The following is a 17,368-nucleotide window of genomic DNA, read 5'->3' as shown; positions in this document are numbered from 1 at the left end:
CCCCACTGCAGATCTCTCGCAGTTCCCTCCGAGATCTGGACTACGTCGGTGAGATTTCTCAGAGGCTATGTCCACTGGAACTTCAGGTTCCACTTCGAAGCCTGCATACGCCACCTGGCATGCTTTACCAACAGGTCTCACCAAAATCCAGGAAAGGGGCTAAAACATCGAAATCATAACCTGAATATCCTAGGACTCGATGCTCGGGAGGATAAGCCCGAAACTACACTGTGTCCAAAACAGCTCTGATGAAAAGGAGCGTCTGAGAAGGAGTCAACGGTGACTTCGGCATGTTTATAGAGAACCCTAACAAATGCAGGAGGTTTGCCATAGTCTGAAGGTGGGAAACGACAGCATGGGGCGAGGATGCCTTCAACAGCCAGTCATCGAGTTAGGGGAACACTGAAACCCCTAACCTGCGCACATGAGCTGCAATTACAGCCATCCCCTTGGTGAACACCCTAGGGGCACTGGTAAGGCCGAATGGGAGCAAGGTAAACTGAAAGTGCTTGTGGCCTACCTTGAACTGCAGGTAACGCCTGTGGCCCGGCAGGATAGGGATGTGAAAATGCACATCCTGTAGGTCCAACACTACCATTCAGTCTTCTTGGTCGAGGGCAGACAAGTCCTGAGCTAAAGTAAGCATCTTGAACTCCTCCTTCTTGAGGAAGAGATTGACGGTCCGAATACCTATAATGAGCCATAACCCTTTGTTCTTCTTCGGAATCAGAAAGTAGCGGGACTAACAGCCACTGCCTACTTCTGAAGGCGAGACCCTCTCTATAGCCCCCTTGGCCAGGAGAGCTATAACTTTCTCTTTGAGCAATTTTAAATGATCCTCCGCCAGCTGTTCTTGTATTGGCAGAATAGGAGGAGGAAAAGAAAGGAAAGGCAGAGAATAGTTCTCCTGAATGATCTGCAAGACCCACTTGTCTGATGCTATGGACCTCCCGTGGGGGAGATGATGATAGATTCTCCCTCCCACTTGAGTGGCATGGTCTTGCAGATTTTGGGAAACATGAATATTCATTTTGATGACCCAACATGTACGACGAGCACTTCACTGATTGCTGATCTGGCAGCAATGAATATTCTACTTTGTAATTCAGGTGCCACCCATGTGGCGGGTCATTTCTTGGACCCTATTTTTTCAAATGTATCTAATATTTCTTGCCATGCAGCTCTCCCAGTACTCTGGTCAGATTATTTTTTGGTCGGTTTCGGGGTTAGGCAGGATCTGCCGAGTGCAAACACACCAACTTTGGGCATCAAGTCTACATCTAGAAACTGGAAGAAATTAGACAGACATTTTTAACAAGCTCCTTTCAAATAACATCCCCGCCATTACTTCAGTTGGTCTGACAGATTTGGACACCATCTATACTTGGATTCTAACATCCATTGATGTATGCCTCCCATCCTCTATTAAAAAAGTGAACAATCACCGACCTCCTGCCCCGTGGCTCTCCGAAAGGTTAAAAATAGAGAAAAGTAAATGTAAAGCGTTAGGAAGACGCTGGAGGAAGGATTATGCACCCGAACCCAAGCTTGCATATAAATTAGCAAAAAGGGACTACCACTCTCTTTGTAATGCTGCCCGAGCCGAATATGTGAGCACCACCATCACGACGGCACAGAACAGCTCCAAGACCCTTTAAATTAGTTAAAGAACTTTCAGGTGCAGCTTGCCAACCCGTTCCCCCAGTGCTCACCGAATCTCAATGTGAGGATTTAGCCAAGTTTTTCATCAGTAAAGTGGAGAAAATCTACTCAGCACTGAATGTAGAGACAACCAACGTGGTGCAGCAATCAAAGAACTCCCCCCCCACCCCAACATCAGGCAGTTCTGCTCTACTGGATTGTCAGACCTTCGAACCTTCCGACACATTTGAAAATTGGCTGCCTATGGATACAATTTCTTTTAAACGCCTCTTAGATAGCCTTAAATCCGGCTCTCCTAGAGATCCTCTTCCCATCCCCATACTTCAGAAGCTTGAGCCGTCTTCACTAAAATTAATCATGGAGTTGCTTAATGCATCTCTACAGGAAGCAATTGTTCCACTTGAGTGGAAACACGCCATGGTCCTCCCACTCCTGAAAAAAGCCAATGCTGATTCGGCGGAACCATCTCATTTCTGCCCGATCTCTTTACTCCCAGCTTTTTCAAAAATATTAGAAAATCATATTAACCAGCAACTGACGCTTTTTGTTGATTCCCAAAAAAGTTTGCATTCTTCACAGTCCGGTTTCAGAGCTGGTTTCTCTAGGGAAACTACTCTTCTTGGAGTCACGGAAACATTGCGTCACCGACTAGATATGGGGTAAATTGTGGCACTCATATTGCTTGATTTGAGTGCGGCTTTCGACACGGTATCACATACCGTGTTACTAAAAGTTTTACAATCGCTGGGCGTTGTCGGTGCAGCACTCAAATGGCTCACTGATTTTCTGGCCGATCGTACTTTCCAGGTCTTCTCTCCTCAGCCAGTTCTAAGATCCATGCTTCTCCTCACGGAGTACCGCAGGGTTCCATTCTCAGCCCACTACTATTTAATGTTTATGTCAGGCCTCTAGCAACGATCGCCGAAGATGCTGGGTTGTCTTTTTTTTTCCTACGCCGATGACACCCTGCTAATCTTCTCCCTCTCCACTAAAGAGACATCAAAGCCTTCTTCTCTCCAGGCGGGGCTACAAAATATAGCAGGTTGGATGCAAGCCAATTTGCTTAAACTTAACGGAGAAAAAACAGAAGTACTAATTTGGGGGGAAAATAAAGATCTCTGGGGCCCCCAGCATTGGCCTCTTCAAATGGGTGCACTTCCCCAACCTGCGCGCCAGGTCCACAATCTAGGTGTGATCATTGACGACCGGCTTTCAATGTAGCATTAAGCAGTTAAGGTCGCCTCAACCTGCTTCACGATCCTAAAGTAGCTCAAAACAATTATTTGGATGCTGCCTGGTCCCACGCAAAGAACTGTGCTCCAGGCCCTTATTACTTCTAGGCTGGACTATGGCAACGCCCTGTATCTAGGAGCCAATAAGGAGGTAATTCGTAAACTTCAGGTGGTGCAGAACTCGGCTGCCAGATTACTCTGCCAGGTTCCTAGAATGGCGTCCATCTCAGGCTCGCTACGTGACCTTCACTGGCTCAGGGTAAAGAACCACATTAAATTCAAGGCTCTGAGCTATATGCACAAAATCAAATCTTGCACGGCACCTCAGTATCTGAATGCCTTAGTCCATACCCTTATCATCCACCGCGCCTCCTTCGTTCTTCCACTCAGGCCAAATTTTTGGTTCCCAGGACCAGACTGTCGCGAATGGGCGGTCGGTCTTTCGCTTGCCTGGGCCCTTCTTTGTGGAATTCACTCCCAGTGTCACTTCGTAACGAAATCATCTATGCGAATTTCCGTAAATGTTTAAAAACGTGGTTATTCAATCAATAGTCTCTCTTCCACTCTGTTCATGTCTGGCAGCACCGGGAAACCTCTGTGTAGCTGTGCGCCTTATAAAATTAATAATAATAATAATAATAATAATGGACTTGTAAAACTCTTTAATTTGAGTGGTGTTGCTCTGGCTCCCAGAAAAGGAGGGAGGCGCGAAGTCGACCCTGGCTCCAGCTCCATAAAACCCTGCCTAGTGCGTCGGTGCTCCTTACCTCTCTCATTGGAGGACGACAGTCGAGGTGAAGATGAAGTCAGCTTAGACTTCTTTTTCTTCTTCTTGTGCCTCTTCCCAGAGTGTCCCGAGGACATAGAGTGGGAGGAAGAGGACTTGGGGCTCCAGAAGCAGTCCCGCGACCTCCTCTTCTTCGATCAGGACCAGATCTCATTAGAGTGTCGCTGGATGGTGCGACTGCTGGGCCGCAAGGCACTTCTTAGCCCGCTCCCGCAAGGCCTTCGGAGCCAAGACCCAACAGTCCGAGCACAACTTTCGTCGTGGTCGTGCTTAAGACACCAAATGCAGACGAGGTGGTTATCAGTAACTGGCATGGTGCAGTGACAGGCCCCCAGGCCCCACACAGTTTAAAACCTGTCTTCCTTGAAGACATCCCTCAACACATGTTGGAAAAAAATATTGAAGTTGACAAAAAGTTTTTTTTTTAAAGTGACAGAGGGGTAGATCTTTATGGATCAGCGCTTAACTGTCATGGAAAGAAAATAACTGAGATCCAACATCTGGGTGGCGCATATATAGGTGACCGCGACGTCATAACCAACGCGAACAACGACACAAGGAGCAGAATGGAGCTACCCAATGGTGCGCGCAAGGGGTGCTGCTCACACAAAAGTTTACAGATCCAGCCTCACGTCTGGGAAATTTTAAGGTAAGGAATCTGCAGCTAGAAGTCTCTATCAGATACCTGTGTCAAGGATAAATACAAAATTGGCCCTCTAGAGCTGGAGAAAGTACACATGAAGGAACAACCAACAGAGCCTGTGGCATGGGAGTTGAGTTGTGTCCTTGTACTAGAGACACATCAGGAAGACTTACCATGTACTCAGTTGGTGCGAGGGAACAGCCTGACCATAGGATTTAGGTGCCAGAGACACCCACAACTATTTAGAAGATCTGCAGCATGGCCTCCTTGCAGGGTTCAATTTGCTATGGCGTTGACAATGACCCAGGGAACTGGGTGTAGCGACTCCAAATTTAGAAATTGGATGGAGTTGGATGCTGAATTCGAAATCAGTTTTTTTGATTGGCAACAACATGGCAACTCCAAAGAACAGGAGCATTAAGACATCAAAAAGCTTCACCTTTCTTTCCCGTACTTCTATTTTAACTTGTTCCTCAAATTTTCCTTCAACTTAAACTTACGTGATGAGGATGACCAGGAACAACCTAGCTTCTCGAGCTCTACAATGAGGGGCTTCTCCTTGCACTCACGAGGGCCTTCAGGTGCAACAGGGCACATTCTGTTGCATGACTGAGAGTTGAGTCTGATGCTCGGGTACCATAAAAAGATGTTATGTGGGTCTTTCACAAACACCTGATTATGGCATGCGCAACATGTTTTAACCTTGTCCTACTGAGGGACAACATCCCGGCACAATGCAAAAAATGTACAATTTGGAGGACTTCAGTGAAAAAAATTACGTTGGCAGCAGAAGAACTCCAGATCCATGAAGGCATGGATAAAGAGTATCTCATGTCATCATACAGGGATGGTGCTTTAATGGGGCTCTGTTGGACTTGGCCCTTTCTGCAGGGTCATCCCAGAACTTTTTGCCTTCCTCCTGTATTTTTTCTGACCTGTTGTTGGTAGTTTTATGTCTCTGGGTACTTTATCACTGCTGATCAGTGCTAAAGTGCATGTGCTCTCTATGGTAAACTTGGTAAGACTGGACTACACCTATTTGGCATATTTAATTTACCTATCAGTACCTTGTACAGTGGTATCCCATATACCCAGGGCCAGTAGATTAAACGCTACCGGTAGGATTGCAGCGCTGCTTGCGCCACCCACCAAAAAGTAGCCTTTCAGACCTGTCTCAGGCCTATGCCACTGCAGGGCCTGAGAAAGCAGTTTATTGACGCTGTTACATGGCACTTAAAGTGGTTGCCACGCCTGCAACTCCCCTTTTACTACATATCAGTCACCCCTAAGATGGGCCCTAGCTAGCCCTATGGGCAGGGTGCGGTGTAGGTAAAAGGTAGGACATGTGCCTTAACTGTGTGGCATGTCCTGGTAGTGACAAACAGCCTATTTGGTTTCTCACTGCTGTGAGGCTGCCCTCTCATAGGGATGCAATGGGGATTCCCTGATATGTGCTTCAGTGGAAATTCCTGATCTGAGAGAGGTAGCGTAATCAAGTTTGCTATGTTTGGAATAATAGTGATAAATCCTGCTTATTGGTGAAAGTGGATTTATTATTACTATTTTAGAAATGCCACTTTTAGAAGTGGGCATTTCTGTGTGCTTATGTGTCTTTGTGCCTGCCTGATGTGTATTGTCTGTCTGACTGACAGGAGAGAGGGGATTTGCATTCACTCCAGCCAGTCCCTGGGGGGTTGAGGTGTGTCCTGCCCTGCCTGGGTGACTCAGTGCTAAGCTGAATAGGCCTGGTCTGCATTTGGAGTGGTGGCAGGAGTAGCACCTGAATAGGGCTGTGCCTGCCTTCCACAATGATGGCTCTGCCCCCCCAAGTGGTGTGTCTGGGGCCAAGGCTTACACTAACAATGGAGGTTGTTGTGCACTTGCAAATATAATTGTAATGTGCCCCCAGAACTGGTTTGGACTGGGCTCAGAGCCCTGTGCCAGGGGAGAACAAAGATATTGTCACTATAAGTACTGGGGCTGTGACCCCATGTTGTTGAACTGAAGGAACTGCTTGAACGAAGACACTGCGGGGACTGCAGTGTGCCAGGATGAACCGCTACCTGGGACTGACCTGCTGCCTGCTGGGTGGCTGAAAGGACTTCCACTCTGCTGAGTGACCCTGTGTGCTGCCTGCCTATGCCCTGCTCTGCCCTGTGTGACCTTTGGACTTAGCGCCGGGCGAGCATTTTATTTTTGAAATGAGCGCGTGGTGAGAGCTTTACTTCACGAACCTGGGAGGAGCATCTTTGAGCTCTGCTCCCTGACCACCACGTGTTGAGAGCGCTGTTGCCATAGCTGAAGTAAGTTGCGGTGCTGGTTGCCTGTCCAGCACCGTGTGGCGTGCACCAATTAAAGTTCAGCAGGGGGGCTCTGCTAGGACCCGACGGAGACTTCGCTCCGTATTTCAAAGCCACCGGATGTCAGGCAGGGGAAGCCTGGTTGTGAGCAGGGCCCGACAACGAGATTGAGCTGGAGCCTCGCGGGCTACCTGTGCAGAGAAGGAAAACTGGAGCCTCGCGGGCTCTATCCCGCGACTTCCTGCCTTCCCCCACCAGTTAGAAGGAGTGGCGGGTCACCATTGGCATCAGGTCTCGCTGAGGAGTCCCCGGGGGCGAGGCAGCTGAAGGCTTGACGCCTACAATGGAGCTGCCAAACGAGGCAGCAGTCACAGAGGAGAGAGGGGAGCCACCAAGAGGTAGGAATTCTTGCAGCTCCCGTGTTTTGCAGCCGACGGCGGCCCCAGGAGCTTTTTGTTTGGCTCCGTGGTGAGCGGGAGTCGCCAGTCTTACTGTGAGCTCTCCTAGGCCCACGAAGAGTGGAGGTACCATGGGGGTATTTCTTCGGGGCATTCAAATATCCCGGAAGACAGCTGCACATTTTACCAGTTGCGGATGCGGGGGCCCACCTGAGGTCTCTCCACCAACAGGGGCGTATTTGTTTTGGGAAATTACCGGGATTGGCCCCAACAGGAGTGCAGGGAGTCCTGCACTTTGCATGTCCTGATGACCGGGGGCCCGCGTTTCCATCAAATATTGAGGATGCTTCACTTGAAGTGAAGCTGTGTCTGCCTACGAAGTGGCATGATTTAGGCACAGAATTGTAGTAGTTGAAGCCCCATTGTGTTCGGGGTACGTGCCTAGTGGCACCGTGACTTATGTGATGGTGGCCTAAAATGTGTTGACAGATTACTTGCTGGTGATCCTCATATTTCTGGGCCTGCTTGGGATTCATGTATCTTACCTTGCAGCTTTTGCCCTGATGTGAATATATATGTGGTGTTTTTTTGCCAGCAGTGATTCTACTATAATGTGTGCACGCTGTAGTATCTGCTATAGTGCACTACTGATGATGTGAATGCATAATGTATTATGCTAAAGGCAATCCTACCAGTAGTTACTGGTCGCCCTAAATGTGATGTTCCATGACAATGGCCCGATTGGCCAAGTGATTTATGTAATCCCTGTGAAGTCATGACAAGACAAGTGCCTGGTGGTACTGCTGCCACCAGGCACTTGTCATGCGTTCTAATGTGTTTTTATGGATAATACAAAGGCTATTGTTATATAACCTTGTGTGGAGTTTCTTTTGTGATGTGCCTAGTGTGTCACTGCTGTGTGGCTGTGTTGCACAAACGCTTTACACATTGCATCTGGGATAAGCCTGACTGCTCTGCCAAACTACCAAGGGGGGGTGAGCAGGGGTTATCTTCAGCGTGTAACTCCCATGCCCTGACTAGAGTGAGGGTTCTGCCTGGCTTCGGTGCATACCCTAGCCAACCAGAAAACCAATTTCTAATAGGCTCCATGTTCAGAGGCTGGCTCAATTCATGACAAAGGTTAGCTGAAGCGCAGAAGGTAACGCATGAGTTTCCAGTTCCAATTTGCAAATTGTGCCTACGGCGATAAGGAGTATCAAAACAGATCATTATTTTTTTTATGACATATTAATTAAAAGTTTCTAAATAAAAACACTTTTTTCTCCTCCAAAGATAAAGAGTGTGATGACTTCTTAGCAGGCTTTCCGAAACAAAACTGGGAAGAAGATTGGTAAAGGAAGGTTTGTCAAGTTATAACATGCCTTCCAACAGAAGGTTAGGGGCTGTGGTTCAAATCGATACATAATTGGAGGAGGGAAAAAGATGGGTAAACTAACGAAGAGAGGAATAAGTGGAGGCAAAGGCAGGTGGTCACAAATGTGTGTGGGTGCAGCCCAGCCATTACATTTATCTACATCCCTCATCTTGAAAAACGTCCTTTCATTATAGACATGCTGAAAACTTACACACAGTTTTCACAATCTGTTATCTTGGGCTTTTTGTAGCAAAATGGATAATAAAGGTCCAAGTGAGACAATTAACCTACAGAAGTACCCAAAGTGCCTAAGAATGCATTCTCACATCTGCTCAAGTGTTGGGTTCCTCATGGCTCTTCTTTAAGCCCTACACTGTATAACATTTACCTAAGCCCCTTAGCAGACATAACCAAGGAATTTGGAGTGTCGCTCGTGTCTTATGTGGACGATACCCAACTTGTCTTCTCGCTTTCTCCAGAGATAGGCCTATACCAACAACATGTGTCCACATGGTTAGAGGAAGTTGCATGGCGGATGGCAAATCATTCACTCAAACTAAACCGAGATAAAATGGAGGTGATTATTTTAGGAAATAAACCAAACCCCCAAGTGAACATACAATGGCCAGAGAGCTTAGGAACACCCCCACCCCTATCTCTCCCATAACGACTCTAGGAGTGTGACTTGACAGCACCTTAGCTATGGAAGCTCAGGCAAAAAAACTTACAACTTCCTGTTCTGGTATGATCAGAACTCTACAAAAAGTCCTTGCCCTCTTATGCACTCTCCCTAGGAGAATAGAGGTGCAAGCACTGATCTTGTCTCGTCTAGAATACAGGAATTGCTTATGGGTTCCCCCTCTTAACATCATCAAGAGACTGCAACTGATCCAGAATGTGGCTGCTAAGATGATTCTAAAACTGCTTAAACACGCCTCAGCAAAAAGTGCATTAGCCACATTCCACTGGCTCATAATAAAAGAGAGGATCGATTTCAAGACACTGTGCCTGGATCATACAAGAATAAATCGGAAAGGCCCTTCATTAATTATGAACCTTCTGGTACCTTATATCCCTTCAAGGACTCTAAGATCTTTGAAGGCACCCCTGTTAAAGGTGCCTCGAATTCAAAGGACCAGATGGGGCGGTAGAGCCTTTTCGTATCTGACCTCAAACTTTGTAATTCAATGCCGGCCGACCTGAGAAATGAAACAAACAAGACCCGGTTCTGGAAAATGCTTAAGACTTGGCTAAATCCCCACTAGCCATTCTGTCCAGTATTGATTCGCTATCGTGGGCTATGCCTCACTCAGCGCTGGGAAGCCTTTTAGTAGCTACGCGCTTTACAATTCTACATAGCTCAGCAAACAAGCCGAATGATTTGGTCGGCTTTCATACACATCTGTCTCATCATTGCCTCCATGTGCATAAGAGATGTGTATAAGGCATAAACGGGTGAATGGGCAGAGATTACTGGAGTTGGTATCACACACACCGCAAGTCTGTAACATCTTTGCGTATCTATCCAAAGATTATATTACCCAGGAGAGCCATTAAAACATGCAAAACAGAAAGTTTTTAACCCAGTTTGAGCTTAACCTAATTTTTTCGTTAAATATTTAAACAAATCTTTTGAAAATGTGTTAATCTTGCATGCTGAAATGTCACAAAGTGGTCCACAGAAAATCTATTAACACAAATTGAACTAAACATTTTCTAGTGTAATCACTTATTAAATTACAAATCTGACACCAAATACAGAGCAGAAAGCCCACATGGGTTACATTTATACTTGTTTGCACTCTTAAAAGAAACGCAAGTACAGATGAGAAGTACATTTGAGAAGAACTTCCTTGACAGTATGAACATTAAAATAGACAGGGCTACTTTTCTTGACTTCTGTTACCTTTAGCACTTCCTGGATATGCTCTTGCCGCTCTGCTTCTATTATTCGATCTACATACCATTTCAACACTTTGATGAGGTCCCTGATGTGTTAAAAGAACATAATGAGAGAAAGAGCAAAGAAGTTTTGTGTAAATATATAAAAAGACAAACAAAGAACAATATTGCTAAGATCTTATCTTCGACTTTGGAATTTAGATGGATGTACTCAGTCCTGCATAACCTAGACAAGTATGGCTTGTCTTTACAACAGTTGTATTTTCAGAACTTTCCTGAATTAAAAGTCTGTGTGTCCTGCTGTATTGCTAGCGTATTCTTTCGGGTTGCAACATTTAAGGTCAGTACTCTCTGAAGGATTGTAGGACATAAAAAAGTTGCCAATTACCACGCATGCCTTTACCAAGCATTTTTTTCAACGCATGCCTTTACACATTTTTTAGGACACATGCCTTGACCACATATATGCGTTTACCAGACCCCGAAAACCCCTAATTTGTTTTACCCTTACCACTCAATACTCTTACCCACCCCTAAACCCTAAGAATACCTTTTCCACCCAATTTCCTTACCCACCCCTGGACTCTACAAATACCCTTACCCACCCCTTAACCCTAAAAACAACCTTACCACCCAATACACTTACCCACCCCTAAAAATACCCTTACCCACCCAATACCATTACCCACCCCAAAACCCTAAAAATACCCTTACCCACCCCTAAAGAACAAGTCACTTACCTTCGGTAACGCTTTTTCTGGTGGATACAGTATCTGCCTGTGGATTCCTCACCTTGTGAATATCCCCTGCGCCAGCATTCCACGGAACTTTTCTTTCCCAGCACTCCACGTCGACGTGGGCGACGTCACAATGCATCGGCTCCGCTCGCGACTCCGTACGACGTCACCGGAGCCATAAGAAGCCCACGTCGGCGTGATGACGTCAGTTCCACCCATTTTTTCCGAGCCTTCGAGGCGAACAGGTGAACCAACGACAACTCCAAGTATACACAGTATACAGTATACCAACACATATACATATCATACAAAGAAAAGGAATGCTAAACAAACAAGCATTTCCTACAAATGTACAAGAAAGTATCAAAACATTCCAACAAGACCACTTTCATGGTATACAAAGGTGGACAACGGGGAGGCGGGTGGGTCAGTGAGGAATCCACAGGCAGATACTGTATCCACCAGAAAAAGCGTTACCGAAGGTAAGTAACTTGTTCTTCTGATGGATACATCTGCCAGTGGATTCCTCACCTTGTGAATAGATTCCCACAGCAGTCCCCACTCCCGGAGGAGGGTGTCCACCTTCCTATACCAGGAAGTCTTGTAATACAGAGCGCGCAAAGTGGCCCTCCCTCCTCATCTCAGAGTCCAAGCAATAATGCTTTGCGAAAGTATGGAGGGAGACCCAAGTCGCGGCCTTACAAATATCTGCCACAGGAACACCCCGGGCCAAAGCAGATGTAGATGACTTTGCTCTAGTCGAATGAGCCCTAATGCCCTCAGGAGGAGTCTTACCAGCCAGGGCGTAGCAGATCTTGATGGCAAGGATGATCCATCTCGATAGCGTGCGCTTGTGCACCGCTTTACCCTTTGAACGACCAACGTAGCCAATGAAGAGTTGGTCATCAAGACGAAAGTCTTTAGTCCTGTCCAAATAAAAACTCACAGCCCTCTCCGGGTCCAGGCGATGGAGTCTTTCCTCCTCTTTGCAAGGATGAGGAGGCGTTTAGAAAACAGGGAGAGTAATGGACTGCCCCAAATGAAACGGAGTGACAACTTTGGCAGGAAAGCGGCCCTGGTCCTGAGAACCATCCTTTCAGCATGCAAGGTTAAAAACGGGGGTTTAGAACTAAGAGCTTGAAGCTCACTCACTCTCCTTGCCGAGGTTATGGCTACAAGAAAGACCACCTTAAAAGACAACAGCCTCAAAGGACAGCTATGTAGAGGCTCAAATGGGGACCCCATCAGAAAGGTTAAAACAAGATTAAGGTCCCACTGAGGCATTACAAAGGGAGTGGGAGGAAACATGTTTGTAAGGCCCTTGATAAACCTCAGAACAACCGGAGATTTAAAAAGTGATGGTTGATCTGGAAGGTATAGAAAAGCCGATAAGGCCGAAAGATAGCCCTTGACCGTGGCCACAGCGCAGCCTTGCTGAGCCAAGGAAAGAGCAAACAGGAGAACATTAGAAAGATGGGCTTTTAAAGGGTCAATGGACCTCTCTCCACACCAACAAACTTAGACCACCTGTAGGAGTAAATGCACTTGGTGGAGTGTCGCCTGGCCGATAAAATAACGTCCACCACATCAGGCGGGAGGGAGAATGAACTCAGGTTGCCCCGTTCAATCTCCAGGCATGAAGGTGTAAGCTCTGGAGGTGGGGGTGTAGAACCTGCCCCTCCGACTGCGAGAGGAGGTCTGCCCTCAGAGGGAGACGGAGCAGAGGGCACGAGGAGAGGTGGAGAAGATCTGTGCACCACACCCTTCTTGGCCAATCCGGGGCGATCAATATAACTTGGGCCCGGTCTTGGCGAACCTTCTTCAGAACCCGAGGAATCAAGGGTATAGGAGGAAACGCGTAAAGGAGTTGTGAGCCCCAACTCAACTGAAATGCATCCCCTAACGACCCCTGCATCGGATACTGGAGACTGCAAAACGACGGGCAGTGCGCGTTATCGCAAGTGGCGAACAGGTCCACCCAAGGGGTTCCCCACGTCCGAAAGACGTGATGAACCACCTCCGGATGGAGCCTCCACTCGTGATCGGCGGAGAACTGCCGACTGAGACTGTCCGCACGTACGTTCAGCACCCCGGCCAGATGATTTGCCATCAGACAAATCTGATGGTCCTGTGCCCAGGACCAGAGACGCAGAGCCTCTCTGCAGAGACAACGCGACCCCACTCCTCCCTGCTTGTTGACATACCACATCGCGGTAGTGTTGTCCGTCAGGACTTGAACAGACTGACTGCGAGTGCCAAACGAATCGCCCGCAATTCCAGAAGGTTGATGTGAAGCAACCTCTCCTCTGGAGACCAAAGACCCTTGATCTCCAGATCCCCCAGATGAGCCCCCCACCCTAGGGTGGATGCATCCGTAATCACTGTGGCCACCGATGGAGGAAGATGGAAGGGCTTTCCTTGGGACAGATTGCCCTCCACGCTCCACCAAGATAGATCCGCTGCAGCTTCTCCAGAGATCCTGATCGACTCCCTGAGATCTCCATTGTGCTGATACCACTGCCTGCGGAGGCACCACTGGAGCGCCCTCATGTGCCAGCGTGCATGGTTGACCAACAGTATGCAGGAGGCGAACAGACCGAGCAGGCGAAGGACCTTCAGAACTGGAACAACCGCTCCATTGTGGAATAAAGGGACCATTTCCTGAATGTCGAGAATCCTTTGAGGAGGAGGGAATGCCCGACACACAGTAGTGTCCAGTACCGCCCCTATGAACAGGCCGCGTTGTGAGGGCACCAGGTGAGATTTGGGCACATTGATCGAGAAACCCAAGTCGTATAACAGCTGAGATGTTACCCGCAGATGACGCTGCACCATCTCTGGGGACTCTGCCTTCAGAAGCCAGTCATCCAGGTAGGGGAAAACTGGAATCCCCGACCTCCTGAGATGAGCAGCCACCACTGCCATCACCTTTGTGAAGACTCGAGGTGCGGTAGTAAGACCAAACGGGAGGACCGCAAACTGGTAGTGTTGCGACCCAACCGTAAAACAGAGATACTTCCTGTGCGACTTCAGGATTGGGACATGGAAGTACGCGTCCTGCAAGTCGAGCAACACCATCCAGTCTCCTTGCTGCAACGCTTGAAGAACCTGCGCAAGGGTCAGCATCTTGAATTTCTCCTGTTTCAGGCAAAAGTTCAAGATTCTGAGGACCAGAATCGGACGCAATCTGACGTCCTTTTTGGGAATCAAGAAATACTGGGAGTAGCATCCCTGACCCCTTTCCTGCTCCGGAACCACCTTTATTGCACTTTTCTGAAGCAAGGCTAGAACCTCTTTCTGTAGGAGAAGCAGATGGTCTTCCGAGCAATAACCTTGGCAAGGAGGGTAAGGGGGAGGAAACTCCCGAAAGGGAAGGGCGTACCCAGTCTCTACGAGGTTCAAAACCCAAAGGTCTGTTGTAATAGATTTCCAACCCCGTAGAAAGTAGGACACCCGACCCCCCCACAGGACTTACATGATCCGGGATGGGGGATCTAGGGCTGCTTCCCTGAAGCCTCATTGGGAGCAGAAGAGGAGGAGGAAGAAGAGGGGTTGCGACCAGAACCTCTCCGACCCCTTTGCTTCCCTCTATAGGACTTATAGAGGGGATTCTGTTGTTGCTGCTGCTGCTGCTGCTGTTGGGGCTGTCGGAAGGAGAGAAAGGATGTTCTTCCGAAACCCCTAAACTTCCGAAAAGCTGAACCCTTAGCAGGGGCCTGCAGACCCAAGGACTTTGCTGTCAATCTGCTGTCCTTAAAACGTTGAAGGGCAGAGTCTGCTTTCTCCCCAAACAGTTTCTGTCCGTCGAAAGGCAGATCAACCAACGTGTCCTGAACATCTGCCGAGAAACCAGAGGAACGGAGCCACGCCTGCCTTCTTGCGGCTATAGACGACCCCATGATCCTCGCCACCGAGTCCGCCGTATCCAGCCCTGACTGGATGACCTGTCTGGCAGCTGCCTGAGTGTCCGCAACAACCTCCAAAAAGGACGACTTATCCCCCTCAGGCAACTTAGGGGCCAAAGATTTAATAGAGTCCATCAAGGCATGAACATAACGCCCCAGAAGGCATGTGGCATTAGATGATTTCAGCGCCATACTTCCTGAGGAGAAGGACTTCTTGGCCGCCTGATCAATTTTCTTTGACTCCCTATCAGATGGAGACTGAGGAAAAGCACCCGAAGCATGTTTAGAACAAGAAGCCTGCACAACTAGGCTCTCCGGGGATGGATGTGTAGACAAAAAATCAGGATCCCCTGGTGCAACCCTGTACCTTCTTGCCACCTGTCTGGAAACCGCCTGAGATGAAAGAGGCTTCTTCCACACCTCCAAGACCGGCACCAAGATGGCTTCATTGAAAGGCAACAAAGGTTCCGAAGTAGATGACGGAGAATGCAACACCTCAGTAAGTAAGTTTGATTTGTACTCCACAGAGGGCAGCTGCAAATCTAAGAGATCTGCGGCCTTCTTGATCACCACATGATAGGGCGCCAATTCCTGAGGTGGAGAAGATCTAGCTGACGTATGCTCCCACTCAGGGGTGGTATCCAACCCACTTGCTTCTTCAATCCCCTCAAACTCATCTGAAGAAGAGTCGACTTCACCTTCTTCTATATATCTTCCTTCCTCCAAAACCCTCTGGGCCTCCCTCCTCGATCGAATCCGGGGAGCCGGCGTCGTCGACGTCGTACGCGGCGTCGGTGGAGCCAGAGGTACCGGAGTCTGCGGCGCCATAGGTGGAGTCGGCGGCGAGTCGGACGCGGCGTCGAAGAAGGTTCCGAAGTCTGATGGTCCATCCGAAGTCGTGTCGGATCCCCAGACGGCGCCGGAAACTGCCACGAAGGCGCCATCGGCATAAAGGGCAAAAAGGGGGCCTGAGCATAATGCCACAGGACCAGTTGGTGCTCTGGATGGGAAGGCCGCCCTGTTAAATATACCATACATGGCATTTAGAAAATTTGATGAATCGGTACCTGGAGCCGGGAATTGCGGATAAGGAACAGACCCTGTATCCCTTTGTGGAGTCTCCAGCGTCAGCTCCGCAGTATCTTCCATCGGAGCCGCAAATTCATCAGGCACCGGAGCAGGCTCTTCCTGTTCTTGTTCATCCATGGAGACATCCGACTCCACTCGAACCGGAGTCGACGCCTTAGACGGAGCCGGTGACTGCGTCGGGGCCTGAGCTGGAGCCCGCTTCGACGAAGGAGAACCTCTTGGAGACTTCGAAGGAGAAGGTGAAGGTGACAAGTCCTTGCTCCGACGCCGACGGGGCGAAGTCGAACTCGACTTCCTGGACTTCGAGGACCGACGTCGAGAAGAATGCTTTCTCTTTTTGTGATGCTTCTTCGACGACCTCGAAGTCGACGACTCCCGCCTCGACTTCTCTTTTCTTCTCCCTCTCTTCTCCTCACCGATCTTCTTCATAAAGAGCTTAGTCTTCCTCTCCTTCAGTGCCTTAGGATTCATACTCCTACAGCACCCGCATTCCTCCATATCGTGGTCCGAAGAAAGACACCATAAGCAGTCTTGATGCAGATCAGTCATGGACATCAGACCTCCGCATTCCCTACAGGGCTTAAAGCCCGACTTCCTCGTCGAAGACATACCGAATTTTTAACAGTAACACAGCAATTTACTACAAAGTAGCTAGAGAGCACTGGAAAAAACCGTTGCACGTCGACGGCGCGGAAAAAAGGGAACTGACGTCATCATGCCGACGTGGGCTTCTTATGGCTCCGGTGACGTCGTACGGAGTCGCGAGCGGAGCCGATGCATTGTGACGTCGCCCACGTCGACGTGGAGTGCTGGGAAAGAAAAGTTCCGTGGAATGCTGGCGCAGGGGATATTCACAAGGTGAGGAATCCACTGGCAGATGTATCCATCAGAACCCTGCTTACACCCGTCTCTAGTACAACCACTAATATTGTCATGGGAAAGGATATGTATGTAACTTAAATGAGCACAATGACTGCATCCTACCAATGGAGGAAGGAGGTGCCAGGCCTAATGATCACAACACTGTATAATTTATAGATCCAACCTGTGATTAACATCTACATATTTCATTATAATCCAATCTGTGTCAGAAGATCGAATTAACACAGATATTCAATTGCTGCAGAAATGTATCACATGTAAGCATAATTAAAACAAAAAAGCACTCACAATCATCCAATACATAGGAAAACTTGTCATCCGAAAGAAAGCACATAGCTCATGAGCTCCAATACATACATTGCTGGGGGTAGGTGAATAGAGTGAAATACAGTATTCCTGTCCATTACAAAACATACTGTCAGGTTAGGTGATGTCCAAGATTTGTCCAATGACAAA

The 17,368-nt window shown here is 48.3% G+C and overlaps 1 protein-coding gene across 3 annotated transcripts in view; it reads right to left on the bottom strand.

Moving 5' to 3' along the window:
- DOCK4 (dedicator of cytokinesis 4) overlaps positions 1-17,368 on the bottom strand; it is a 1,768,257-nt gene that overhangs the window by 1,019,956 nt on the left and 730,933 nt on the right. For all 3 annotated transcript variants that reach the window (XM_085653188.1, XM_085653189.1, XM_085653190.1), the window contains exon 21: positions 10,304-10,385. In XM_085653188.1, coding sequence (XP_085509314.1) covers positions 10,304-10,385 — 82 coding nt within the window. The remainder of the gene's footprint in view (positions 1-10,303; positions 10,386-17,368) is intronic.

The sequence above is a fragment of the Triturus cristatus genome, chromosome 4_1 (genome assembly GCF_964204655.1).
Source record: "Triturus cristatus chromosome 4_1, aTriCri1.1, whole genome shotgun sequence".
Classification (NCBI taxonomy): Eukaryota; Metazoa; Chordata; class Amphibia; order Caudata; family Salamandridae; genus Triturus; species Triturus cristatus.
Note: the sequence above shows the minus strand (reverse complement) of the source record. Positions and strands in the feature narration are given on the sequence as shown.